This window comes from Eulemur rufifrons, chromosome 29, assembly GCF_041146395.1.
Source record: "Eulemur rufifrons isolate Redbay chromosome 29, OSU_ERuf_1, whole genome shotgun sequence".
Lineage (NCBI taxonomy): Eukaryota > Metazoa > Chordata > Mammalia > Primates > Lemuridae > Eulemur > Eulemur rufifrons.
The window spans coordinates 10,920,899-10,948,346 of record NC_091011.1 but is presented as its reverse complement, the minus strand read 5'-3'; the positions used below and the strand labels follow the sequence as shown (position 1 = coordinate 10,948,346).

Genomic DNA, 27,448 nt, shown 5'->3' with positions numbered 1-27,448 from the left:
AAAAGGATTATACACTGTGACCAAGTGGAATTTATTCCAAGGATACAAGACTGGCTTAATATTTGAAAATGTAATCCATCATGTCAACAAACTAAGGAAGAAAAATCACATGATTATATTAACTGATGGCAGAAAAATTATTCCACAAAATTCAGCACCCATTCCTGATTAAAAACTCAGAAAAACAAGATATGTATATAAGTAATGAATATGTGGACACCAAAATTAAAAATACACTACCATTTATAATTGCTTAAAAATGAAACATAAGTATAAATTTTACAAAACGTGTATAAGATTTGTATGCTGAAAACTACACAATGCTGATGAAAGAAATCAAAGATCTGAATAAATGGAAAGACATACCATGCTCATGGATTGGAAGACTCAACCTAGTTAATATGTCAGTTCTCCCCAAGTTGATATAAATGTATCACCTCCTTGAAAAGCACAACCTCCTACCACAGATCGCCCATATGAAATAGATAGGAAATAAATAACTTGAATAGCTAGCTCTCTATTAAAAGTGAATGATACAATTCCTGTCAAAAATCCCAGCAAGATTTTTTTGTAGATATAAACACGATGATCCTAAGATTTATATGGAAGGCAAAATAAGTAGAATAGCTAAAACAATTTTTGGAAAAGAAGAATAAAATGAGAAGAATCAGGCTGCCCAACTGCAAGATACATTATATTGCTACGGCACCCAAGACTGTGTGATCCCTGCAGAGGGACTGGCACAGAGATCAGGGTAGCAGAGTCGTGACTCCAGAAACAGACCCACGGAAATAAGCCCAGTTGATTCTTGACAAAGATGGAAAAGCAGTTCAGTGGAGAAAGGATGGCCTTTCAACACGTGCTGGAGCAATTGGACATCCACAGGGAAAACTTGAACCTCACCTTAAACCTCACTCCCTGTACAAAAATTAACTCAAAATGGATCATGGGCTTAACTGTAAAAATACAACACTTCTAGGGGGAAAAAATTGGAAAATCTTTAAGATGTAGGGCTAGGTGAAGAGTTCTTTGACATGACACTAAAAGCATAATCCATAAAAGGAAAAACTGATAAACTACTTGGACTTCGTCAAAATTTAAAAGTTTTGCTCTGCAAAAGAGGATGAAAAGTAAGGTACAGACTGAGAGGAAATATTTGTAAACCACATATCTGACAAACGGCTAGTATCTAGAATGTGTAAAGAATTCTCAAAACTCAATGGTAAAAAAGCAAACAATCCAGTTAGAACATGGGCAAAAGACAGGACGAGACATTTCACTGAAGAGAGTATTACAGGTGGCAAAAAGCACATGAAAAGTTCAGCATCATTGGCCATCAGGGAAATGCAGTTTAAGACCACGATGAGCTGTCACCGTACACCTAACTGGGTAAAATAAAAAAATAAAATATGAAATGCTGGCGAGAATGTGGAGGAACTCGACCCTTCATGCTTTTGCTGGTGGGAATGTAAATGGTACCGTCACTCTGGAAAACAGTTTGGGAGTTTTCATTAAAACTCAACATCCAACTATTAATATCATACAAGTTGGCAGTTGTGCTCCTAGGCATTTACCCCAGGGAAATGAAAATTTATGTTCACATGAAAACCTGTGTGTGAATATTCAAAGCAGTTTTATTCATAATAGCCCCAAACTGGGAATAACCCCAGTCATCATCCTTCAGTGGGCAAAGGGTTAAACAAAATGAGGTCCCTCTGTACCACGGAAGACTACTCAGTAATGAATAGGAGCGAACTACTGATACACACAGTAACCTGGGTGGATCTCCAGAGAATCATGCTGAGTGACAAAGCCATTCCAAAAGGTGCCATCCTGTATGATTCCCTTTATATAACAGTCTTGAATGACAGTTACGAGATGGAGAGCAGATTGGGGTGTGCTAGGGGTAGGGGAAAGTGGGTGTCCTGTGTAGGGGCAGTGGGAGGGAACCTTGTGATGAACCTTCCGAGTCTTGACTGTCAGTGTCTGTGCCTTGGTGTGATGCGCTACAGCTCTACGCCTTTGGGGGTAACAGGGTAAAAGGTATAATGGGTCTCCCTGTATTATTTCTTACAATAGCATGTGAATTTACAATTACCTTAGAATAAAAGAAGTATTATTATAAAGAACGAAAAGCTTGTGTGTGAACAGAATTATAATTTCACTACTACTTGGCACATCAGTGAGATAGAATATAGATAGCAAAATGACTTAAGCACTAAGTAATGATTAAATAAAAAGTTACCTCAATAGTAAGAAAAAAGGAAGGGGAAGTGGGAGTGGTGATGTAATTGGAAGTCAATAGCTAGTCAATAAATGGAAGTCTTAAATTGCTAAATCCAGCAATAGCAATATAAACCCATTATTTAGAAAAATGGCCCTAGACGCCAGAAGAAACCGAAGACTGGAGCGTGGCTGCCTCTCAGACGTGGTTTATGGACTTGTCCCAGTTGGCACAGGAGACTGTTACAGATTTTTTTGGACAATCTGCCTTTTTACATTTATTTATACATTTGTTACTTTGATAAAATAAAAACAGTGACGACAACAACAGAATCTACCAGTGGTGAGGAAACATTTAGTTCCACGTGCTCCAGTGTGGTTCTTTAGGGAAAATATTTTGCATTTAGAGTGAACATTAATAAAGTTGAGAGGAACTTAATAGTAGCTACTATTTTGGGCCTGCTTATTCTGTGCAGCGGCACTGTTTAGCATTTTAAATACAGTTTTCTCATTTAATCCCCACAAAACCTCCTTGCAGTAGAAACATTCTTCCCGTATTTTCCGTCACATGCCGATGTTTGCCCCAGTGGAGCTGTGCAGCGCAGGGCTCTCCGCAGGCCCGTGGGCGCCTGGTGACTGTGAATGGGCTCGCACCAGGCTCGCCGTGTGGCTTCAATCCTGGAAGAGTCAATGGGTTATCAATCACATCTGTGATACCAAACTCAAGAAGCTTCTTGGTTAGATTTATTATTATTTAAAAAACATTTAGTTGAATATGTAATTTATGTACATGGTATAAAATTCAAATGGTACAGAGGGACACTTGGTAAAAAGAAGTCATGAGCTCTCTCTGTGGAAGGAATTGCTGACACCTGTTATTCGTGTGATCTTACACAGATAGTCTATCCATGTACAAGCATACGTGTGCATTTGTTTCCCAAATGATTATGCTGTTTATGTCTTGCATTTTACATTCAACAGTATGTCCTGATTTATCGCAGAGAGTGTTTACATTAGGACATATAAAGCTGCCTCGTCCATTTTAATGGCTACGTAGTATTCCATTGCATAGCTATACCATATTTTATTTACCCAATGACCTATTAATACCTATTTAATTTGTTTTCAACTGTTTTTTTTTTTTTTTTTTTTTTTGAGACAGAGTCTCACTTTGTTGCCCAGGCTAGAGTGGGTGCCGTGGCGTCAGCCTAGCTCACAGCAACCTCAAACTCCTGAGCTCAAGGGATCCTCCTGTCTCAGCCTCCCGAGTAGTTGGGACTACAGGCATGCACCACCATGCCCGGCTAATTTTTTTTTTTCTATATATATTTTTAGCTGTCCATATAATTTCTTTCTATTTTTGGTAGAGATGGGGTCTCGCTCTTGCTCAGGCTGGTCTCGAACTCCTGAGCTCAAACGATCCGCCCACCTCGGCCTCCCAGAGTGCTAGGATTACAGGCGTGAGCCACCGCGCCCGGCCTGTTTTCAACTGTTATACACGTTTTACTATACCTATAGGGTAAACTGCAGAAGTGGAATTTCTGGGTCCTGTAAGGCTAGGTTACTTTTTAATTTGATGGACATTTCCAAATTGCTTTTCCTAGAGGATTTAAACCAATGTGTACCATTAGTAAGTAGTCTCCGAGCGTGCAATCTGCCCTCCTTCTCTGCAGGTTCTGCATCTGTGGACTGCACCAACCATGGATTGAAAATATTCAGGAAAAATAAAACCAATAAAAAATAACAATACAACAATAACATACGAATTTAAAAATACAGTATAACAACTGTTTATATAGTATTTACATTGTGTTAGTTATTATAAGTAATCTAGAGATGATTTAAAGCACATTCATGTGCCACATAAGATGTTGCAGTCAGTGACAAGACTGCATGTATGGTGGTGGTTCCATAAGATTATAATAGAGCTGAAAAATTCCTATCCCCTAGTGATGTAGCGTTTGTAATGCTGTAGCACAGCATGTTACCTTTTCCATGTTTAGACACACCAGTACTTACCATCACGTTGCGGTGCCTACAATATTCAGCACAGTGACATGCCGGGCAGGTTTGTAGCCTAGGAGCAATAGCTGTGCCATAGAGCCAGGTGTATGGTCGGTTGTACCATGTGGGTTTGTGTAAGTGCGCTCTGTGATGTTCCGTCAGCAATGACATTGCCCAGGGATGCTTTTCTCAGCATGTATCCCTGTTAAGTGACACGTGACTGTTATAAGGGAGGATGAGTGTAGGTTATATGTAAATACTATGCCATTTTATATAAGGGACTTGAGATCATCTGCACCTTTTGGTATCCCTGGGGGGTCCTGGAACCAATCCCCCAAAGATACTGAGAGACAACTCTGCTTGTTTATCTACACTCTGAGTAACAACACAGTGTGTATTCAAACTTTTTGATGTTACCAATCTGATAGTTATAAAATGTTTTCTCATTACAGTTTGTACTATAAGCTGCGGTCCCCAACCCCTGTGGCCTGTTAGGGACTGGGCTGCAGAGCTCTGCCTCCCCCCCCACACCCCCATCCCCGTGTCCGTGCAAAAATTGTCTTCCATGAAACCAGGAACGGGTAGGGGCAGTGCACAACAGGAGGTGAGTGGCGGTAGGCAGGCGGGAGGGCAGGCGAGACAGTGAAGCTTCATCTGTATTTACAGCTGCCCCCAATTGCTCACATCACTGCCTGAGCTCCGCCTGCCCCCTGCACCCCCACCCCCCCAGCTGTCCATGGAAACGTTGTCGTCCATGAAACAAGTCCCTGGTGCCAAAAATGTTGAGGACTGCTGTAAAAGTAATGTTGAGTATCTTTTCAGATAGTTAAGAATTGGCTGTCTTTCTAGATCCATTGCCTTTTTTTTTTTTTTTTTTTTGAGACAGCATCTCTCTTGTTCTTTCACCCAGGTAGGGTAGAGGGCAGTGGTGTCATCACAACTCACAGCAACCTCAAATTCCTGGGCTCAAGCGATCCTCCTGCCTCAGCCTCCCAAGTAGCTGGGACTACAGGTGTGCACCACCATGCCTGGCTAATTTATTCTGGGTTTTGTTTTTTTTTTTTTTGAGACAGAGTCTGGCTCTGTTGCCCAGGCTAGAGTGCCGTGGCGTCAGCCTAGCTGACAGCAACCTCCAACTCCTGGGCTCAAGCAATCCTTCTGTCTCAGCCTCCCGAGTAGCTGGGACTACAGGCATATGCCACCATGCTAATTTTTTCTATATGTATTTTTAGTTGTCCAGATAATTTCTTTCTATTTTTAGTAGAGACGGGGTCACGCTCTTGCTCAGGCTGGTCTCGAACTCCTGACCTTGAGAGATCCACCGGCCTCAGCCTCCCAGAGTGCTAGGATTATAGGTGTGAGCCACCATGCCTGGCCGCATTGCCCATTTTTTCTGTTGGGTTGTTGCTGCTTTTCTCACATGTGTGCAGTAGCTCTCAGTATGTCAGGTAAGTTAGCCCTTTGCTGTGAAGTTAATTGCACATGTTTTTTCCAAGTTTGTGATTTGTCTTTTTGTTTGTAGTTATCTTCGGTTGGTTCTCTAGCAGCAGAGCCTGAAACTGGAGATCGTGTTCTACTGATGTGTTAAGGGTGCGCTCGGGAGAAAGAGCGAAGGAGGCAGGGCAGGGCAGAGGGAGGAGAGGCATGAAAATTGCAGGCTCAGGGGTTACTTCCAACCTGTCCATTCTCTAAAGCCTGGAACGTGGCAGCTCTGTGAACACGGAAACACTCAGAGCAGCTGGGGGTTCTGAGTGGGACACACTCTGCCCTGGGCTTCCTGATCCATGTTTCTCACTTTACGTTTATTCCATCTAGACTCAGCTTCTCCAAAGTCACTTGGTCATAATTTCTGGAAACCTTTCTAGAACTTCAGCCCTTGATACTTCAGTGGGTCCTGAGGCCGCATTCTACCTGCTAGGGACACAGCAGCACATACTGACTATTAGTTTAGATGTATACTGCACCCTGAAGGAAAGGGGGCAGCATTTCAGGGTGTCATCTCCCAGCTGGTCCTGTAGCTGTGCCTCCTAGAAGCCAGTCCACAACTCCGTCTAAGCTGGCAGCTCTGGTACGGTCAGGTATTTTATAGGACCATTGAATTCCATTGTCATGTGCCTCTTGCTGCACCTCCTTTAGCATGAGTGAGTCTCGTGATTCAAGGTGATGTTATGTGCCACCCACATCAGAAATCAGACCCTGCATGAGCCCTTGGAGAGAGGGCTGGCAGATGCTGCAGGCAGGAGAGGCAAACTCACACCTGGAGCACATGCCAATCCTCACCAGGAAAAATGTTTCCTATTGCACGTTCAGGGGAGTCCCGATGTATTCAGTTGGCTACGGAGTAGCTGGTTGGTCTCCTCGAGGGATGATGCCTTATCAGGGCCACAGAATTGGTATCCTGCTGGCAGGTCTGTTGCTGTGAAGGGCTGTCGTGCAGTGGCTTGTCCCCAAGTGTGTGAATCAAACTTGGGCTCTCCCCTTTGTCTGCTGTGTATTGGGAACCCTTTCTGAGGCCGAAGGTGTAAGCTAAGGGAGAGGCTGCAGTACAGTTCGCTGGGCGGGTGTGGGCCTGGGCCACCAGTTCCTGCAGCTGACGCTCTCAGCACAGTCCCGGGGCAAGACCAGGACTTGAACGTGAATGTGCACTGTCGTCCGTTCCCATGTGGATGTGAGCGGTTCCTGATAGGCTTGGGAAAGAAGCATTTACTGTGGCAATGGCCACAAATCCTGTACCCACGAGTGTGTTTATCAGTTTGAATAAAGATTCTGTTTAGTTTAGTTTGTAGCAGTCCATTGTCATTGGCCATGATCCATCCAGTTTCTGCAGGAGCCAGGCAGAGTCTGCGATGGGGACCACCCTCTCTGCATCATTTAAGTCTTTGAGAGCAGCACTGTTCTCTCCTTGACATTGTTTTTGATATACAACTTTGGCTGGGGGTGGGGAGCTGGGATCAGTTTCAGTGGCTTCCAAATGGCCTTTTCTATTAATGTAATATTTCAGTGCCTCTTATTCTATAGGTCAAAGGACCAATGTGAGGACCAATGTTTCTTCCTGGTATATATTATGTCTGTATATTCAGGAAGTGGGCAGATGACCACCAGTTGATTCTTGACCTGACAGACCCACTTTGAGGTAGACCTGGCCCTGTGTTTCTGGGTCTAAGAGCTGATTCAGGACTGGAAACTGAGGCAGGGATTGATCCTTTCCATTGCAGAAGCTGACGTTGGCCTTCTGCTTATTTGATTTCGGTCTTGTTTATACACACTGAGCAGTGCCCTTGTCGGCTCCCATCTATCCTGAGCTGTCTCTGTAGATTCCAGGCTCCCACCGCTGCTGTGTGGACCTTGCTGCCTGTTATAGGATGACACCCACCCCATGCTAGGCGCTAGGTGGGGCAGTGCTGCTCTCTGTCTTCTGCTCTTCTAGGGTCCTGTTAACCCCTTGCTCCTGGGGACCCCAGTGCTGTATGAGCACAACCAGCAGTTGGCTTCCCATGGGAGCTGGCCAGCACAGAGGAGCTTGGTGATGCCCACGCCCCCTCTGTGTATTCCTTAGTGCCATGGTAGGTGGGGTGCCATTCAGGTCCTCCCATGGGACATGGGCCACTGGTGGGTTTTCCTTTCATTTTGTAGATCCATTCCTGTATGCCCACTTCCCTGAGCCGTTTGATACCTCTACCCACAGTTGGCTGCAGCAGTTCTGCTATCTCTACTTTGTCTAATACGAGCTGTCACTTTTGCTGAACGTCTAAGAGCCTACCAGCAGCACGTTAGGGTGCTAGATGCTGCACCATGGGGCAGGCCCCAGTAAAGACAAAGTCTCATCCAGCCTAGTAGTCCATCCCCTGGACCCAGCACCTTGGGACCCTCTCCCAGGCACACTCCCCAGCTCCTGCAGTCCTGTTGGGCAGCCCTGCAGTGGGCCTTATAGCCAGGAGGGGCAGACAGGACAGACTCTGAGGAGAGCAAGTATTACCTTGTGCGATGCCCGTCTCATTTGAAGCCTGTGTGTCATTTTTGAGCAAGGGAGATGGGGGGCAGGATGGGGGTCTTCTATCTTCCAACAGGGGAGGATAGGCCACTTCTGCAGGCCCAGATTGTTCAGAAGAATTTGAAGACTGAGGTTCTCAAGGGCATGGACCCAGATATCCCCGTCCCCAATATCACAGTGCTGTTCCTTGCCTTTCAGGGCCCAGACTCCACCATGAGAAAAATTTCAACCAAGGCCAATAATTGAAAGTTATGGGGAGGCTGATTTGGGATCAATATAAAAATGGACTTATATTGCATCTTGTCAAAAATTATTTTTAGAAGAAGTTTCTGTTTAGAACCTCCTCCCCCACCCAACCCCCGAAACAAGATGCCCAATGAAGCGGTGATGCCCGCAGCAGGGAGGGTGTGGGCTGCAGCACGCCACAGAGGTGGGCTGCATGGATGGCACCAGCAGATGAGGGTGCACGAGAGGCCGCTTGGCCGTATCATCTTCTGTCTCGCTAATACCAGAGCTAAATGAGCTGATGACCAACTGGTCAAATGTCCCCCTGCTTTCTCACCATTTCATTGTAGTCGTCTCTCTTTTAGCTGTGACTTGCTGTGGCTAGTTCATCAGGGCAGCCCACGGTGGATGTGGGCGGGCTGGGCATGGCTTTGCTGTAGGCGGCACTCAGTGTTGGCTGGGGGACACCAGGGGACCAAGCGTGTTCACCCAGGGCAGACAAGCAGGCCAATTTGAGAGCTGTCCAGGAGGCGCACTTTGTCCCATCCAGAATTTTGACAAGGATTAGAGCTGTAATTTTTCTTTATTGATAAAAGTTGTTTTACTCATATAAATATTTTATAGGCAAAAAAATCAAATCTCAAATGAGTGAGGGCTCATCTCTGTATGAATAGGGTAGAATCCTCTTTGGAGACCTGTGAGCCTGAATTTGAAGCACTGTGGTCAGATTTTGGATAACGCTAAAGAAAAGATAGTGGTGGTAACATTGTGTACCCAGCCTCGAGGAGGCTGGGGACAATTCCTGTACAATTCTGTAGACAAAATGCCAGAGTCCTTTTGTTTCAGCAAAGCATTTGGCATATGACCCCATCTTAGTCAATATTTTTTATTACTCATTTGCCTGAAAGCACAAAATAATATTTTTGAATGATAACAAAGCTAGGAAGGATAGCAAATGAAATTATTGAATAAAGCTAGTAAGATGAATTTTTTGTTGTTGTGGTAAAATGTATATAACATAAAATTTACCATCTTGACCATTTTCAAGTCTACAGGTTAGTGGCAGTCAGTAAATTCACATTGTTGTACGACCATCAATACCGTCCATCTCCAGAAATTTTTTTATCAGTGCAAACTGAAACTCCATACCCATTAAACAATGACTCCCCATTCCTCCTCCCCCAGCCCTGGGAACCACTGCTTTGCTTTCTGTCTCTGTGATTTGACTACTCTAGGTATAAGTGGAGTCATATAGTATTTGTCCTTGTGACTGGCTATTTACTTAGCACAATGTCCTCAAGTTTCTTCCTCGTTGTAGCATGTGTCAGAATTTCCTCCGTTTTTAAGGCTGAATAATATTCCATTGTACTTATAAACCACATTTTGTTTATTCATTTATGTATTGATGAACATTTGGATTATTTCTACCTTTTGTTGATTGTGAATTATGCTGCTGTGAACATGAATATACAAGTATCTTTTCAAGTCCTTGTTTTCATTTCTTTTGTATATGTACCCAGAAGTGGAATTGCTGGATTGTATGCTAATTTTGTGTTTTAATTTTTGTGAGGAACCACCATACTGTTTTCCACAGTGGCTGCACCATTTTACATTCCCATCAACAATGCACAAGGGTTCCAATTTCTTCATATCCTTGTCAACACTTGTTATTTTCCCTTTTTTAAATAGCTGTCCTAGTGGGTGTGACATGATATCCCATTGTGGTTTTGATTTGCATTTCCTTTGCGTAACTAGTGATGTTGGGAATCTTTTCATGTCTTTATTGGCCATCTATGTATCTGCTTTGGAGAAACGTCTGTTCAAGTCATTTGCCCATTTTTGAATTGGGTTGTTTGGGTTTTTTGTTGTTGAGTCGTAGGGGATCCTTATATAGTCTGGGTATTAATCCCTTGTCAGATATATGATTAGAAATATTTTTTCCCATTCTGTGGGTTGTCTTTTCACTCTGTTGATTGTATCTTTTGATGTACAAAAGTTTTTAATTTTGGTGAAGTCCAATTTATTGATCTTTTTTTCTTTTGTTGCCTATGATTTTGGTGTCATAGCCAAGAAATCTTTGCTAAACCCAGGGTCATTAAGCTTTTGTCCTATGTGTTCTTCTAAAGGAGTCTTTATAGTTTTAGATCTTACATTTAAGTCTTTGTCTCATTTTGAGTTAATCTTTGTATATATTGTTAAAGGTCCAAACTCCATCCTTTTGCTTGTGGATATCTAATTTTCCCAGCACCCTTTGTTGAAAAGACCATCCTTTCCCCATTGCATGGTCTTGGTATCCTTGTTGAAAATAATTTGACCATATATGCAAGGATTTATTCTTGGGCTCTCTGTTTTATTCCATTGGTCTACATGTCTGTTTTTATATCAATACCACACTTTTAAAATTATTCTGACTTTGTAGTAAGTTTCGAAATCAGAAAGTGTGAGAATAGATGAAATTTAATACTGATAAATGTAAGCAAGCATCTGCATTTGGTTTACATGAGTGGATAAGAGTATGAAAAGGCCTCAGCTAACAGATCGGAGGAAACATTCCAGAATGTTCTTTGGCAAGAAGCTAAGTATGAGCCAACAGTTAGATGTGCTGCTTATTTATTCTGAAACTGTTCTAATTGTCAGAAGGGGAATCCCAGCCCTATAGAGATTGGGGAAACCAATATAAACTTTTGTTTCACTACATCCTCCCCTTCCACGTCAACCATATGAAATGATGAAATAGAAAACTTTTCAGAATAAGTGTACATTTCTCTGTGTAGCTGCCCAGCACACACTGTAGTTTTGGAGATCTGACGTTTAGGTTACCTATCTGACGAAGCCCAGGCTAAACTTGTATTTGCCAATGTGCCCTGAATGCCAGTTACTCGTCTCTGTTTCCTCCTCTATCTAGTGAGAAGGCTGCGTTGTGCAGTAGTAGGTAGACAGACTCATGTCACCACATTTACCTTGCTTAGATTCGGAGATCTCCAGAGTCACATCCCTGCTTGGTTCCCCAATCAGAGAGGTCATCTGTGAACAAAGACAGTTTTATTTCTTCCTTCCTAATGTGTATACCTTTTATTTCTTTCCCTTGTCCCATTGCATTAGTTAAGACTTTCAGTATGATGTTAATAATAGTGGTAAGAGGGGACATCCTTGCCTTGTTCCTGATCCTAGGGGGAAAGTATCGAGTTTTTTACCATTAAGTATGATGTCAGCTGTAGGTTTTTTATAAACATTCTTAATCACGTTCAGGAAGCCTCTCTTTATTCTTGCTTTCCTGGGAGTTTTTGTCAGGAGTGGATGTTAGATTTTGTCAAATGCTTTTTCTGTACCTATTGATAATGATCATATGATTTTTCTTCTTTAGCCTGTTTATGTGATGGATTACATTAATTGATTTTTGAATGCTGAATCAGCCTTGCACATCTGGGATAAATCACACTTGGTCATGGTGTATCATTCTTTTTATACATTGTTGGATTTGATTTGCTAATATTTTGTTTAGAACTTTTGCATCTATATTCATGAGAGATATTGGTCTATAGTTTTCCTTTCTTGTAATGTCTTTAAATGGTTTTGATACTGCAGTAATGCTGGCCTCACAGAACAGGTTAGGAAGTATTTTCTCTGTTTCTATTTCCTGGAAGAAATTTGGAGAACTGGTGTAATTTCTTTCTTAAATGTTTGGTGGAGTTCACTAGTCAACCTTTCTGGACCTGGTGCCCTGTGTTTTGGAAGGTTATTAACTACTGATTCAAATTCTTTAATAGATCATAGGCGTATTCAGATTGTCTGTTTTTCCTTATGTGAGTTTTAGCTGATTGTGTCTTTTGAGGAATTCCATTGTGGTCTGAGAGCAGAGATTGTATAGTTTCTGTTTTCTTAAATTTGTTAAGGTATGTTTATGGCCCAGAATGTGGTCTATCATGGTGAATGTTCTATGTGAGCTTGAGGAGAGTGTGTATTCTGCTGTTGTTGGATGAAGTAGTGTGAAGATGTCCATTAGATCCAGCTGATTGATGGTGCTGTAGAGTTCAACCATGTCCTTACTGATTTTCTGCCTGCTCCATCTGTCCATTTCTGTTGGAGGGTGTTGGAATCTCCAACTATAATAGTAGATTCATCTGTTTCTCTTTGCAGTTTTATCAGTTTTGTCTCACATATTTTGATGCTGTGTTGTTAGGTATGTGCACATTTAGGATTGTTTTGTGTTCCTGAAGAATTGACTCCTTTATCATTATGTAGTGCCCCTCTTTATCCCTGATTTTCTTGCTCTGAAGTGTGTTTTATCTGAAATTAATATAGCTAATCTAGCTTTCTTTTGATTAGTGTTAGTATGACATAGCTTTCTCTATCCCTTTGAATCTATATGTGTCTTTATAATTAAAGTAGTCTTCTTGTAGGCAGCATATATTTGTGTCTAGGTTTTTTTAAATCCAGTCTGATAGTCTTCGTCTCTTTATTGGTGTATTTAGACCACTCACATTTAAAGTAATTATTGATATAGCTGGATTAATATTTACCATATTTATAACTGTTTCTATAATTGCCCGTGTCCTTTGTTTCTTTTTGTCTTCCACTCTTTTTCTGTTTTTATCCTGTTTGGTGTTCTCTGACCTCCCTGAATCTGTGGGTTGGTGCCTGACATTAATTTAGGGGAATTCTCAGCCATCATTACTCCAAATATTCTATTCTCTCGCTTTTCTTCTCCTTGTATTCTTATACATATGTTAATTGTAATTGTCCCACAGTTCTTGGATATTCTGTTTTGTTTCTTTCATTCTTTTTCTCTTTGCTTTTTAGTTTTGGAAGTTTCTGTTGACACATTTTCAATCTCAGAGACTTTTCTAGGCTGAGTCCAGCCTACTAATGAGCCCACCAACGGCATTCTTCATTGCTGCTACAGTGTTTCTGATTTCTAGCATTTCCTATTGATTCTTGCTTAGAATTTCCATCTCTCTGCTTGTCCATCTGTTCTTGCATGATGTGCACTTTTTCCATTAGAGCCCTTAGCATATTAATCATAGTTGTTTTAAATTCCTACTCGGATAATTCTCAAATGTCTGCCCTATCTGATGCTTGCCCTATCTCTCCGAACAGTTTTTTGCCTTTTAGTGTGCCTTGTAATTTGCTGTTGAAAGCTAAAGATGATGTCCTGGGTAGAAGGAACTTAGGTATGAGGTAAATAGACCTTATTGTGAAATTGTATGTTTGTCTGGCTAGGAGTTGGGCTGTGTTTACTATTTGCTGCAGCTGTAAATGTCAGATGACAAAATCTCCTTTGGTGTCCTTGTTTTTGTCTTCTACTTTGGGGTTTTCTTCAAGATTCCTTCTCAGCTAGGGTCTGAGGCCTACCGTTCTTTCAGTTGCAATCCCCTAGTATCATATAGGAGCCCTGTTGAGGAGGGAGGTAGTCTATAGTCCTGGGGTTTGGTCTCTGTTTTAGTGAGGCTGTGCCCCCGGGCTGTGAGCTCCACCAGTGCTTCTCTGTTTTGTTTTGTTTTCTCCCCTTTAGGAGAGACAGAAAAACCAGAGGAGGCAGGAGTTGGGTGTTTCCCTTCCCCTAGGTAGTTAGGCTCTGGTAAAATGGTTTTCCTTGAGGAAAGAGCTTTGTTAAGGATAATAGAATGCTCTGGTCATAATTTTAAATGGTTTCTTTTCCCTTCCCCCTGTCAGAAGCAAGAAGGGATTGTCTCAAGTCTTCACCCTGAGAACCCAGTGGGGCTTTTGGAGGCGACATTCAGGCCAGTATGGGGACCCCTGTTACTGGGCCCCCAGGATTTTTTCTCTCAAGCTGGTCCACGTTCAGTCTCCACCACTTGCCAGTTCCCCTTTCCTCTCCAGAGTGTCTGCTCCTGGCGAGCTGCGATTCTCAGCATCCATCTGTCTCTCTAGTTTTGGAAGCATTGTTTTTCCTCAATTATCTGACAGATATAAGAACAGCCCATTAATTTTCAGTTTGTCAGCTCACTTCTTCTGAGGATGGGAGTGGTGACTTCCAAGCTTTTTACATGCTGGACTGAAACCATAAATCCCATTTTAACCCTTTTTAACAGAGAACTTAAATATGTGCCGTAATGAATGACTGAGAAAGGTTGAGTATAAGAAGTCTGTTCTTGGGAAGAAATCAGTAACCTGTTAAAAAAAAAAAAAAAAAAACAAAACCAACCCTGAAACGTTAAAAACCTTGTGTCAGTTAGTGCGGTGCAGATGGAAGCCCAGCAGGTGCAGTGCTGCCGTTCACGGCCTTCCACCCCCGAGGCCCTGCATCATGGAGCTTTGCTGGGCCAAGTGCCTCGTGCTCATGTGTGACAAAATAAACCTGTTTACTTCGTGTCCTCGTCTGTTTTGTGCCGTTATAACAGAATACCACAGACTGGGTAATGTATAATGAACACAAATGTATTTCTTGTGGTTTTAGAGGCTGGGCAGTCCAAGGTCAAGGGGCTGCATCTGGTGAGGACCTTCTCGTTATGTCATCCCATGGTGAAAGGCGGAAGGGCAAGAGAGAGAGGGAAGGGGGCTGAACTCATCCTTTTAGTTAGGAACCCACTCGTGCAATAACAAACCCACTCCTGCAATAACTGCATTAATCCGCTCAAGAGGGCAGAGCTCTTATGGCCTAATAACCTCTTAAATGTCCCACCTCTTCACACTGTTGCATCAGGGATTAAGTTTCCAGCACATGCTTTGGGGGGACACATTCAGACTATCGCACTTCATTTCTCAGCTGAGTTGACCGTTGCAGTTTATGAAGTTTATTTTTCATGGGGTTGTGCGTGGTGCCATTGTTTTCAGTTTCCCCAACAGTGACCGGGAAACACCAGCCATCCCCATTTCAGAGTCCAGATTCTACCAAAACTAATTTTGAGATGCCTTTTGCAGGACTTGTGATGACAATCTTGAATACAGAATAGTAGGAAATGTGGGAGGGTTGTCCTCAGCCAGGAGAGATTTCTGTAAAAATCCAGGACTCACATCCTAGAGTCCGGCTTTCGCGTGAGCCGGATGGAGCTGCCTGGTGGCCTGAGCGCAAGGCACTCAGTCTGTACTCCCTGCGGTGGCCGTGGTGGTGTTGGCTCAGCTCCCATTTCTTATGGCACTTTTTCCTTCACTTTCTTTCAGTATTTAGGTCAGTTAACGTCCATACCAGGATACCTGAATCCTTCCAGTAGGACTGAAATCCTGCATTTCATAGACAATGCAAAGGTAACCCCACCCTTTTACCCCTGTGCCCTGTCCTTTGGCCTGTGTGAACCCTCGGTCCCTTTACTCTTGGCCTTGTGGCTGTGGGGGAGGACCCGGTCCTGTCACATTATGGGTGCACTTGGCTCTTGGCTCTAAAGACTGTTCTTCAGTCTGAACGTTAGCTTTATTCTCCTGACTTGCTCCACATGGTTTTGGGCTATTTCCAAAATTTATATTTTTGAGATATTCCAAACCACGTGCCATAAGTCTGAATCTAAAGGCAGTTCCAGAAGAATCCTCCAAATGGTTGAATGCATCCCTGGAGTAAGCGCCACTGTGCCGAGGGGAACAACACGCACTTTACTCACTTAGCGCTGGCCACGCGTGGTGTTGGCCAGCATGGTGCTCCCGGGAGAGGAGCCCAGTGCCGGCCCACCAGCATTTCTGATGCCATATGGTTCCTTCCAGAGAGCCCACCAGCTTCCTGGACACTTGACTCAGGAGCACGATGCTGTGCTCAGCCTGTCTGCCTACAACGTCAAGCTGGCCTGGCGGGACGGAGAGGACATCATCCTCAGGGTGCCCATCCATGACATCGCTGCCGTCTCCTACGTTCGGGATGACGCCGCACACCTGGTGGTGCTGAAGACAGGTAGGAACCTGGGAGGTCCTAGGTTCCACGGAGCCAGCGGCAGGGTGTGAGGGTCACAGTGGGCCTGCCAGGACCACACACCGTGTTTTAGGTAGCCGTGAGTGCCGCCAGTACTGACTCTTGGAGCCGTGAGGTCACCAGCTTGGGCGAACTCTGAGAACAGTCCACAGAGAGCCTGTGAATCTGGCTGGGGCCCTGTGGTCCCAAATCACATAGGTGGCTCTGGATTGGTTCATGAAGGTGGCTGCTCCTCTACCTTGTCATCTGTGTAGCAGCAGCTTCGACCCGCACATACCACACGTATACACACATGTACATGCGTGCACGTGCACACACACTCACACTGTCACCAAGCATGTCTGAGTGAGACCCCCTCTGTGTCCCACTTGTCTCTTGTTTTCCTTCATGCTGTTAGTGAGCATCAGCTGTTTAATGCCAGGCATTAAGTTAGGCTGAACAATATGAAGCTGCCGATATTTAACCTTTTCAGTCTATAAAAATGGCAATTTAATTTGGCTCAAATTAGTACAAATTATTTGACATGAATTGTCTCATTTGATTTCTATAACAAATCTATAAGAAAGATTCCACTTATTCCCACTTTACAGATGGAGTAACTGAGAGCAGAGAGATGAACTTGACAAAGGTCACATAGCTGGTAAATAGTGTGGCTGGGTTTGAGCCGGTTCCATCTGTCTTGAGAAGGTTTGCACAGTAACTACTTCCCATCACACTGCCCAACGCCACGGCGACCTCCTGTTTCCCTACCCTCGGGTCCCTAGAGGAGGTCCTGGGTCTGGGATGTCCTTGGGGACAAGGAATGAGGACACTGGCTTCTGACTGGGTTCCTGCAGGTGTTCTAGGGAGGTAGAGAGGGGAGACAGGCCCCCTTTGTGACCTGTGCTGCATGACAATTTCTCAGCTTCCGTCATTAAACAAATTGCTGAAGAAAATAAATAACAGATTTTTTAAAAGAGAGAATGAGCTTCATAGGAGAAACTTTTCAAAAATAGATGAAAAACAGGACTCAGATCTTTGAAAGAACTTTTGATTTAAAGGACGAGATTAAGTCCCTGTGCCCTGGGAGTAGGTGTGTCTCTCCATTCGCCCAGGTTTATGGAAAGGCTCCCGTGTTACGGCAGGCGTGCGGTTAGTGTTAGGAACACGCACAGAGACTGGCAGGGGAACAGCTGACGTTTAGTCAGTGCCCACTACCTGCAGGCACATCTGTATGCCTCTGTGGACCCAAGGTGTGCTGGCAGTTGGGACAGTCCAGGTGGGGGTCGTTGTGGGGGAGGGGCAGGTCTGGCTGCAGGAGGGTCCACATGGCAGGAGCTGCTTAGAGGGCGGTGACTTGGGTGGTGCTGGTTGAAGCAGGGTCCTCTGTGCATCTGCTAGAGCACTGGCTGTGTGATGCGGGAGAGGTACACGTTCACTGTCTGTGTCTGTGAGCTGCCATCCTGCTTCCTTGAGAAACCCCATAGGCATGGGCCAGGGAGCCAGCATTTTAAAAAATGTTAAAAAAGTAAAGAGAAGCAAGTGAAATTAGTTTCAATAATATTCTGTTTAGCCCTCTATATCCAAAATACTGTCATGTTAGCATATAATCAGTAGAAAATCATTGTGCTATTTAGCTTGCTTTTTTTGTGCCAGCTCTGAAGCCCTGTGTGTAGTTTACACTCACAATTCAGGGTGGATTGTCACCTTCCACATGCTCAGTAGCCCGGTGGCCAGTGGCTGCCTTAGGGACAGAGTAGTGCGCGGCATCTCACCGTGGGGCTTGTGGAGCTGTCCCTTACGGAGCCCTTGTCTGCCCATGTACCAGCCTGCATCTGGCCTGCAACTGGCCCGGTTCTTAGCTCCCCAGCAGCTTCCCAGTTCTGCCTTTCTGTCCCCCTTGCGTTGGGCCTGGCACTAGGGGCACTTCTAGGCTTTGCTTCTAGCTCTGAAGTCCTCCCAGGTTGTGCTAGCTCTTGGAGCCCTGCTTTCTGGACAGGGGTCTCCCTCCTGCCACTTGGCAAGCCTGGGGTCACCGCGTGACGTGTCACATGAGAACCTTGTTTGTCTGGGGAGGCCCTGGGTAGGGCATTGGGAACAGGGCACCAGGATCTGACCATCTAGATTGGCACCTGGACTTTGCCACTCACACACTCTCAGGCCCAGCCCTTCACCCCCCACTATGCCTCAGTTTACCCATTTGTAAGAAGGGAGTGCCTTGGGCCAGAGCACATGGGAACCTCCTGGTGGTGGACTAGTCGTAGGACTGTTTGGTCTATTGTATATAAATTTGAACCATGTGAAACTGCAGGATGACACAAGAAAGCTCTGGTGCCCCGGAGCTTAGGGCTTACCTCTGTTCCCACCCTTGTTTATTGAAGCAGAGGAGGGGAGGGGACCTGCCCAGAGGGTGTGCCTGGTGCAGGCCTGTCAACCAGGTCGTTTGGCAGCCACCTGAGCCAGGTAAAGGTCCCCTGAGCAGCATTCTAAAAGCAGCCCCAGCTGGTGCCTCAGGTGTCCTCGCACTTGTCCTCCTGCACTAACCTGAGATGGTGTTGACTTCTCAGCCCAGGACCCGGGCATCTCCCCCAGCCAGAGTCTGTGTGCGGAAAGTTCCAGAGGCCTCAGTGCAGGCTCCCTGTCAGAGAGCGCAGTGGGGCCGGTGGAGGCATGCTGCCTGGTCATCCTGGCTGCGGAGAGCAAGGTGAGCCCTCCCAGGCCCCGCCCACGCCCTGCCCACAGCCCTGCCCCTGGCCCCGCCCAGACCCTGCTGGTGACCGGGCCAGGCCCACATGCCCTACCTAGCCACGCCCGGCCCTGGCCCTAGCCAGTGCCTCCCCCCTGCCCAGCTCTTCCCCAGGCCCTGGCCCTGCCCACGGCTCTGCTCTGCCCATGGCCACATTCCAGGTCCTGCCCAGGTCCCTGCCCCAGCCCCTCCCACCCTCAGCCCCGTTTCTGAGACTGGCACCACTGGCACCAGCGGACGTTTTGCTCGTCCTTCTTCTCTCCAAGGTGCCTCCCCCTCCTCTCAGGCTGATGGGAGCGGGCGGTGGCGGCCACCTGCGTGGTGACCGCATCTCAGCCCTGCCTGTGTTGACTGTGCTTGCAGATTCCTCACAGCCTGGAAGAGCCCAGGGCTGGGCATTTGTGGGTTTGGGGCCCCCCTCGGCCCCCCAGAGGGTCACTTAACACCTTTCTGTTTAATTTCTGTACCTGTAAAATGGATAATAGTGACCCTGCACCTTAAATATCCTCCAAAGTTCCCCAGCGCTGGCGCTGTTGCCGTTTTCAACCTCTGCGTTTGGAGGGCTGCCCTGTGCACTGCACGTGTGGAGAGGCATCCCTGGCTCCTCCCCTTGTGACAACCAAAAAAACGTCTCTAGACATTGATTGCCACACACCCCCGGGGGGGACGCAAAATCGCCCCAGATGAGAGCCCCTGCTGTCCACAGCACGCTGTCATAAAACCATTTACGCTGTTAGAAACGCCTCCGGGTGGGCTGTGATCCTGGTGGTTTCTTCTCTCCCCTCTTTCCCAGGCCGGGGAGGAGTTGTGCCGGTACTGACAGGGTCAGGTTAACAGGAAGAGGAGGTGGGGCAGGTGGCTGACCCCTGTGCCTGCACAGTCCCCTCATACTTGCAAGGCCACACCTGGGCCACCATCTGGTCCTAGATCGGTCCTCATTGGCAGGGTCTCCTTTTTGACACCCTTTTGGTCAGTGAAAGGCAGAGGGACACTTGGTTCTGGTGTCACTCATATTTATTGAGCACCTGAGACATCCCGTGTGCCCTGGGCGTGGCCCGGGAAGGCGCGGTCCCCGGCCCTGGCCAGACTGACGGAGCGGCTGCTGTGTCCCCACTGCAGGTGGCCGCGGAGGAGCTCTGCTGCCTGCTGGGCCAGGTCTTCCAGGTTGTTTACACGGAGTCCACCATCGACTTTCTGGACAGAGCGATATTCGACGGGGCCTCCACCCCGACCCACCACCTCTCCCTGCACAGTGGTACGTCGGTGAGGGCGGGCAGGGGCAGGGGCAGGGGCAGGAGGGACTGCGGCAGTGGCCCTCACTGCCCTGTGAATGACACCGGGAACAGGTGCAGTTACTGTGGCGATGTGGTGGCCCTCTGTTTCCAGACTTCACTGCAGAGTTTAATCAAGGCAAAAACATCACCCCTCCTTCAGGGAGCTGTTTTGCGCATAAGCGCCGGGCCAAGATATGGGAGCTTCCTGGTGTAAGTTTGGGGGCCCTGAACGCTTTCTCTGAAACCACACGTGGCTAACGTCACTTCACTAACTCAGAACAAAGACAGCGCCAGGGGAAGGCTCCTAGCAGTGGGGCGTGTTAGAGAATCGAGGAGTCTGAGAGGGGTCTGGGGAACCTCCCTGTCGGCAGGCCCAGACCACGGCTGTCCGCAGCGTGAGGGCTCCTTCTGGGGCCGTGGCCAGACGCACCGGGGCTGCGCAGGCTGCCCCGGGAGGCCAGCCGGTGGCGGAGAGTGGGAAGTGAAGGAACGCGCTGAAGGCTGCACCGCCGGACCAGCGCTCAGAGCCACCACCTCCTGCACGCCGCACGTCGGCTGCTTACGGAGCAGTCTCAGGAACCCGGTAGTCCATACAGAATCACTGCGTTATAGACAAGCTCACTTGGGCTACATCTTCTGAGCACCAAGATCATCTAGTTTTCAAATATATTGGTTATTGAGGATTGATGGTTTGCATAAAAAGAAAGATACTGGAAATAGTGCAGCTCGTTGCCTGCAGTTTCTTCTTTTGACTAAGATAAGTCCCAGCCCTCTGGGCCTCCCCCCTGATTCTCACATCTCGGCTAAGGGGCTAAACAGTGGAGAGGCTTGGAGAAGCCTGTGCCTGGTGTGAGGGCAGCGGTGAGCGCCTCCTCCCTTTTTCTGGGCCAGAGCCCCGCGTGGGCACCTCGCACCCTGCAGAGTCACTGAGCACTCGGGCATGCTCTTTTTTCGTTTTTTGAGACAGGGTTTTGCCTTGTCACCCAGGCGATCATAGCTCATTGCATTCTCGAACACCCAGGCCCAAGCGATCCTCCTGCCTCAGCCTCCCAAGTAGCTGGGACTACAGGTGTGCACCACCATGCCTGGCTAATTTTTGTAGAGAAGGGGTCTCACTGTTGCTCAGGCTGGTCTTGAACTCCTGGCCTCAAGTGATCCTTCTGCCTCAGTGTCCCAAAGTGCTGGATTACAGGCTTGAGCCACTGCACCCAGCCCAGGCATGCTCTCTGTCTCAGTTAGTCCTTGACAACCCAGTGAGATAGGTACAATCCTTATCCCCATTGTAGAGATGGGGAAGTTGAGGCTTGGAGGTGAATAACTTGTTCAGGGTCACATACTGCATGAATAGCAGATGGTTGATTGAGCTGTAGTTAAACATTCAATTTTAGTGTGATTTGTTTGGCCCTTGTGCATTAGAATTCCCAGTAGGGTCTTTTTTTTTCTTTATTTAATGCTTTTTTTTTACTGAAAAGTACACAGATGATAAGTGTGCAGGTGAGTGAGTTTTTGCAAAGGAAGTGCATGATACAACCCCCCTACTCGGGCCCCTTAAGTGGGCTTCCTGCCCCACCAGCCTTATCCCGGACCTCTCCCTGGGATTCACACAAGCCTGTGCACACAGATGTCACACATAACCCAGGTGTACACGTCCTCTGCTTGTTTCTGCCTCAGGGCTTTGCCTGCTGTATTGGTTCTCCGCTGCTGCTGTAACAGATCACCAAAACTCAGCAGCTTATGCAGCACAAGTCTTTTCTCCTGCAGTTCTGTAGGTTAGAGTCCATATGTTCTCAATGGGCTAAAATTGAAGTGTCCACAGGTGTTCCTTCTGGAGGCTCCCGGGGAGAAGCTGTTTCCTTGCTTTTGGCTCCTGGGGGCGGCCGTGCGCCTGGGCTCTCCGCCCTTCCTCTGTGTGCACAGCCCGGTGGGATCGCCCACCGTCACCTTCCTCTGACCCTCAGTCTTCCTCTCCCACGTTTCAGGCCCCTCGTCATCACACGGGCCCACCCACATAACCCAGGGTCATCTCCCTATTCCAAGGTCAGCTGGTTAGCACCCTCAGCTCCCCTTTGCCACGTACGCAACATGTAACAAGTTCTGGAGATTAGGGGTGACAGCCTTGGGGCCGTCATCCTGACTGCCATGCTGACCTCGTGTCCACTGCCGGAAATGTCTCTCCTCTCCCGTCCTCCCCCCTGCTCCCAGTTAGTCTTACACTCCACTCTCCCCAAGACTCACTGCCTCTCTCAACGCTTCTTCTCGCTGCCAGAACTGGTGTTGAAATGTCCCTTTGCTCAGGTGTGGAATCGCGAGCTACAGTCTGTCACATAGACCTAGTGTCAGTTTTTGAATGTGACCCAGGTAGCTGCTCTGTGCTAGACCCTTTGCTGGTCTGAGGGTCTTGGGAGTCCCAAGGCCTCGGATGTGCTCCGGCTGGGGGTCAGACTGCTTGATTCTGCCTGACTTCTGTGTGACCTGGGTCCAGCTGCATAACCTCTCTGACTCAGTTCCTCATCCTCAGGTGAGGATGGGTGACAGGTGCCTGGGTTAAAGCAGAAAAAGCCCAACTGGTCCGAGTGCAGTGGTGTTTACAACTTATTGAGCGCAACCAGTTACAGATTCCTTTGTTCCTTCTCCACCCCCACTGCTTCACCTGACTAGCCTTAAAAAACCAAATCATTAAAAAAAAAAAAAAAAGACAAAGCCCCTCATACCCTGCCTGGCACACAGCTCCAGAGGCAGTTTTCCTTGGCTTTGGCCATGGGCGATTCCCCTGTGGACTCCAGCCGTGGACTCCAGCCACAGCAGGATCCTGGGGAGGGGCCTTGCCCCTGGGCACACAGCACTTTCCAGGGCACGGGTGGCTCAATGACGAAGGACTGCAGGGTCCCTGCTGGACTCGAAGTGCTTCCCCCTCGTGTATCTGAAGGTCATCTTGGGTTTCTGCGTCTTCCTTACAGACGACTCCTCTACGAAAGTGGACATTAAGGAGACGTACGAGGCAGAAGCCAGCACTTTGTGAGTACACGTGCCCTGAGCCCCAGGGTTGAACAAGCGTCAAACACGCTGCCTGATGTTGTCTGGGCTCTGTCCAGTTGGCCCCCAAGCTCACCTGGGCCCCAAGCTCACCTCACCTTTGCAGAGCCCAGCACCCCAAACTCTCCACCCCCTCCCGGTAGCCTTCTAGAGCCCGTGCCCTCCCTCTGACCTCTCCCTGGCCTGCCCGCCTAACTGCGGCCTCTGGAGTGACCTTGTAAAGGTCACAGTGGATGGCATCGTTCCTCTGCCCAAACCTGCTGAGGCTCTGGCCTGCCAGCCCTGTACCTGCCACCTGTCCCCTCCGTAGCAGCTTAGCCCATGCTTTGCTTTCCTGCCGCCCCTCCCTGCCCACCCGGCTCCGGGCACTTGCCTGACCAGTCTGTCCCCCAGGCCCCCTCCCAGCCCGTTGCCCCCAGCAACACTGCCCACCCCCGGCCCACGCATTCCCTCCCTCCCTCAAAGCCTATCTGAAAGCCACAGCTTTGGGGTGCCCCAGAACAGGCCAAGCTGACCACCCTCCACACCTGGCCAGCTGTCCTTTTGTCATCATTTTTGTCGTCCTTGTCATTGTCATCGTTGGTCACTGACAATTCTCTGCTCAAGAGCAGGGATCTGCACACCCCTGGCACTGGCTAGGCTCCCCGAAACCCGTGTGGGATGGAGGGGTCGGGGCGCCGCCCGCCCACATGCTGCATTCCCTTGCAGCTCCTTCCCTGACTCCGCGGACGCAGGCGGAGTGTCGCCGTTGTCCTTCTACATTCAGCCGTTATCCCACGGCAAGACGGTCAGTGAGAGTGAGCTGAGCGCCAGCGCCACCGAGCTGCTGCAGGACTACATGCTGACGGTAGGCCCCGGGCAGAGAGGGCGGGGAGGCGGCGCTGGGACAGGCTTCTTCCCGCTCTGGAGCTGATGGATGCCTTGGGCACACCCGGTCGATTCTGCCTGTGTCGCTGCCTTTTCCCAGGGGCCGGTCTGGAGTTGGTGGGGCTGAGGAGGAGGTGCTGTGGCCGTCGGGGCTGGACCACAGTCCATGCCCGGGTCCCAGGAGGTGGGGGATGGTGGGCCCCGAAAGGCCATCAGCCAGACACTTTCTGCTCGTCATATGAAGTTTTGTCATTGAAAGCTTTGTCTTCCTGATCTGCATGTGTTTTGTGCCCTGAACGCATCAACATTGGCCCTGGGCCCCAGGTCACCAACTTCCCACCCCGACCCTGCTGACTCCTGTGCGGGCCCCCTGCCTCCCGCACACTCCGGAGAGGTGCTGGTGTTCCAGCTCAGGAGCCTGGAGCTGCCGCTGCCTCTGTCTCCTCTGGGTGGCTCCCGCACCAGGCCTGACGGGACGAGGACGTGCTGTGGCATTCTGACCCCACAGCCTGTGCAGACATGAGGCTAGAGGCGGCCAGCGTGTGCTTGGCGCGGGCTCGGCACACGGCTGTGCGGCTGCGCCCATCGTGCCTGCTGTGGGAGCTCCAGCTGGGGTTGGCGGCCGTGGCAGGGTGGGGCGGGGCTGCCAGATCTCGCCCGCTGTGCCCAGCCCAGCACCTGGCTCTGCTCTCTTGCAGCTGCGCACCAAGCTGTCGTCGCAGGAGATCCAGCAGTTTGCGATGCGGCTGCACGAGTACCGCAACGGGGCCTCCATCCATGAGTTCTGCATCAACTTGCGGCAGCTCTACGGGGACAGCCGCAAGTTCCTGCTGCTCGGTGAGCAGGACCCTGAGAGGGTGACTGGCCCAAAGCTTGCTTGGGGAGGCCGCCCCCTCCTGGGAATGTGACCCCTGGGTGGGTGGGGTAGGGGCTCCATCAGGGAGGGGAGGTTTGAACCAGAGATGGTCATCAGAGTGCAGGCTGAGGCCGGGGGACCTGCTGTGACTACTCAGAGGGCTCTTCCCAGGGACTGCCAGGGACCATCAGCCGTCCTTCACTCTCCTGGGGCCCTTGAGCTGAGCTGGGTGGCCCTGCCAGGAAGCAGCAGAGAGTTCCCGGGAGCGGGGCTGGGAGAATGAAGCCCTGGGATTTGGGAGGAGGGCTGGAGCGCAGTCAGGGAGGCGTGGTTTGGGGGACTGTGTAGGAGTTTGATGGGCGGAGGCAAAGATGCCTGTTTGCCGAGCAGGTGGAAGGACTAACCTTTGCCAAGACCCCCAAAGAGCTCACCACATTAGACCAGAGCAGCTGGCAGGCTGGGTGGTCTTGCCTGCCTCTGACAGCCGGGACTTGGCCTCTTATCTGGCAGAGTCAGCTGTCAGCCCCGTACCTTGCAGGGACAGTGACTCAGCTGTGGTTTCTCCTGCTGATGCTTGGAGCATGGCGAGTTGGTGGTAGCTAGTTGAGGGCTCCCGAGTCCTGAGCCTGTGCCCTGAACAAACCAAGGAAGGAGGGTGTGTTACCCTCATCCCGGCCCGGGGAGCTCACGGGAGGATGGAGGCTGCAGGCCGGGGCAGGCTGGCTGTACGGCGGCCCTGTCTAAGCCGCACCCCACCCCTTCCATGCTAGGACCTGTGTCTCCTCCTGGCATGTGCTCTGCCTGCCCTCCTGCAGCAGGGGTAGAGGTTCCGAGACACACCTGCACAGGAGGGTGGCCTTCTAAGTAAGGGTGGTCCCCTGCGCTGGGCCGTGGCAGGGACACGGCGAGTTTAGTATGAGGCCTTCCCCTGAGAGACAGACTGCACCGTCATTGCTGGGTGCCAGGAGGCAGCTTCAAGGACTGCTGTGGGCCTCAGCTCTCTTACCTGTAAAATGGGAGCTTTGTGAAGACTGACAGAGAATGAGAGGAGGTCATGGACGCCCGTGCTGGCACCCCGAGGCCAGGAAGGGCGGGTGTGCCGGAAGCAGTGAGCTGCCCAGGGCCCGCAGTGCCTGTGGGAGTTGGGGACCTACCCCGACCACCTGGCCAGGGCACATGCCTTCAACCTCAGTAGACAGACATGGTAAGCGTGGTGTCCGGTCTCCCAGGCTGTGCACCCAGGGGCAACTGCGGCCCTGTCCCGGGCTCTGAGCCCTGGGAGCAGAGCTGAGCAGGCCGAGCCCACCTGGAGGTGCCATGCTGCATGTCTCGCGTCTGCAGGTCTGCGGCCCTTCATCCCTGAGAAGGACAGCCAGCACTTCGAGAATTTCCTGGAGACCATCGGCGTGAAGGACGGCCGTGGCATCATCACCGACAGCTTTGGCAGGCACCGGGGGATGCTGAGCACCACATCCAGCTCCACCACCAATGGGAACAGGGCTGCAGGCAGCTCCGACGACCGGTCGGCACCCTCTGAGGGGGACGAGTGGGACCGCATGATCTCGGACATCAGCAGTGACATTGAGGCGCTGGGCTGCAGCATGGACCAGGACTCAGCATGACAGGTGGCAGGCGGGGAGCACCCACACCTTCTGCACAGTTCTCCCAGGCCTTCCTGGGAGGAGGTGACCGGACCTGCGTGTCAGCCCTTCCCGCTTGCTGGAGGCTGGGGAGGAGCTCCAGGCACAGGTGGCCCCGGCGGCCCAGGTCCTCCACTGTGAAGGAGCCAGGCATTGCCTAGGGACACACACCCCAGTGCTGGGTGGAAAGCTCTGGGCCTCGTCCGCCGGGGCTCTGCCAAGCCCCACACCACGTACCTGTCTGGGGAGGGCCAGGCTGAGCTGGCAGGGAGAGCCACTCCTGTCAGCCAGGGCCTTGGACAGCTGTCGGTTTTGCACATGATGTTCCTATTGTAACTCTCAGAGACCTTAAAAAGAAGTTTACTGCAATGTGAATAATTTAATCTCTGGTTGCCAAGCATGTTTCTGATCCATTTGGGTAAAAGCCATGGGCGCCAGGATGAGTGTCCATTCTGGCCTCTGTCCTTGGGGCCACATCTGCCCTGCAGTGCCTAGGGCTGGGCACAGTGGTCGCAGGGAGCTGGGGTAGAAGAGGCAGCGGGCTCTCGTGCCACAGGAAGGACCCGATTTGGGCTTTGGCTTTATGGTCATGGGACAGGAACAAGTGTTCTGTGGCCTCTTGTGGGTGGCAGGGACTCCTTGGTCATTACGTCCCATGCACTGAATCCTCTGAGGACCCTAGCTGTGCCTAAGGGCCCCTCTCCCTGCACCACTGCTCCTGCTGACCGGAGTGCCGTCTGCGAGACCTCTTCACT

The 27,448-nt window shown here is 49.2% G+C and overlaps 1 protein-coding gene across 3 annotated transcripts in view; it reads left to right on the top strand.

The window, feature by feature from the left end:
• CCM2 (CCM2 scaffold protein) overlaps window positions 1–27,070 on the top strand; it is a 55,464-nt gene extending 28,394 nt beyond the window's left edge. For all 3 annotated transcript variants that reach the window (XM_069461900.1, XM_069461899.1, XM_069461898.1), the window contains 8 exons: window positions 15,566–15,649; window positions 16,097–16,280; window positions 18,845–18,981; window positions 20,143–20,278; window positions 23,255–23,312; window positions 24,039–24,177; window positions 24,896–25,034; window positions 26,395–27,070. In XM_069461900.1, coding sequence (XP_069318001.1) covers window positions 15,566–15,649; window positions 16,097–16,280; window positions 18,845–18,981; window positions 20,143–20,278; window positions 23,255–23,312; window positions 24,039–24,177; window positions 24,896–25,034; window positions 26,395–26,675 — 1,158 coding nt within the window. In that variant the 3' untranslated portion in view covers window positions 26,676–27,070. The remainder of the gene's footprint in view (window positions 1–15,565; window positions 15,650–16,096; window positions 16,281–18,844; window positions 18,982–20,142; window positions 20,279–23,254; window positions 23,313–24,038; window positions 24,178–24,895; window positions 25,035–26,394) is intronic.
• Window positions 27,071–27,448: the final 378 nt, after the last annotated feature.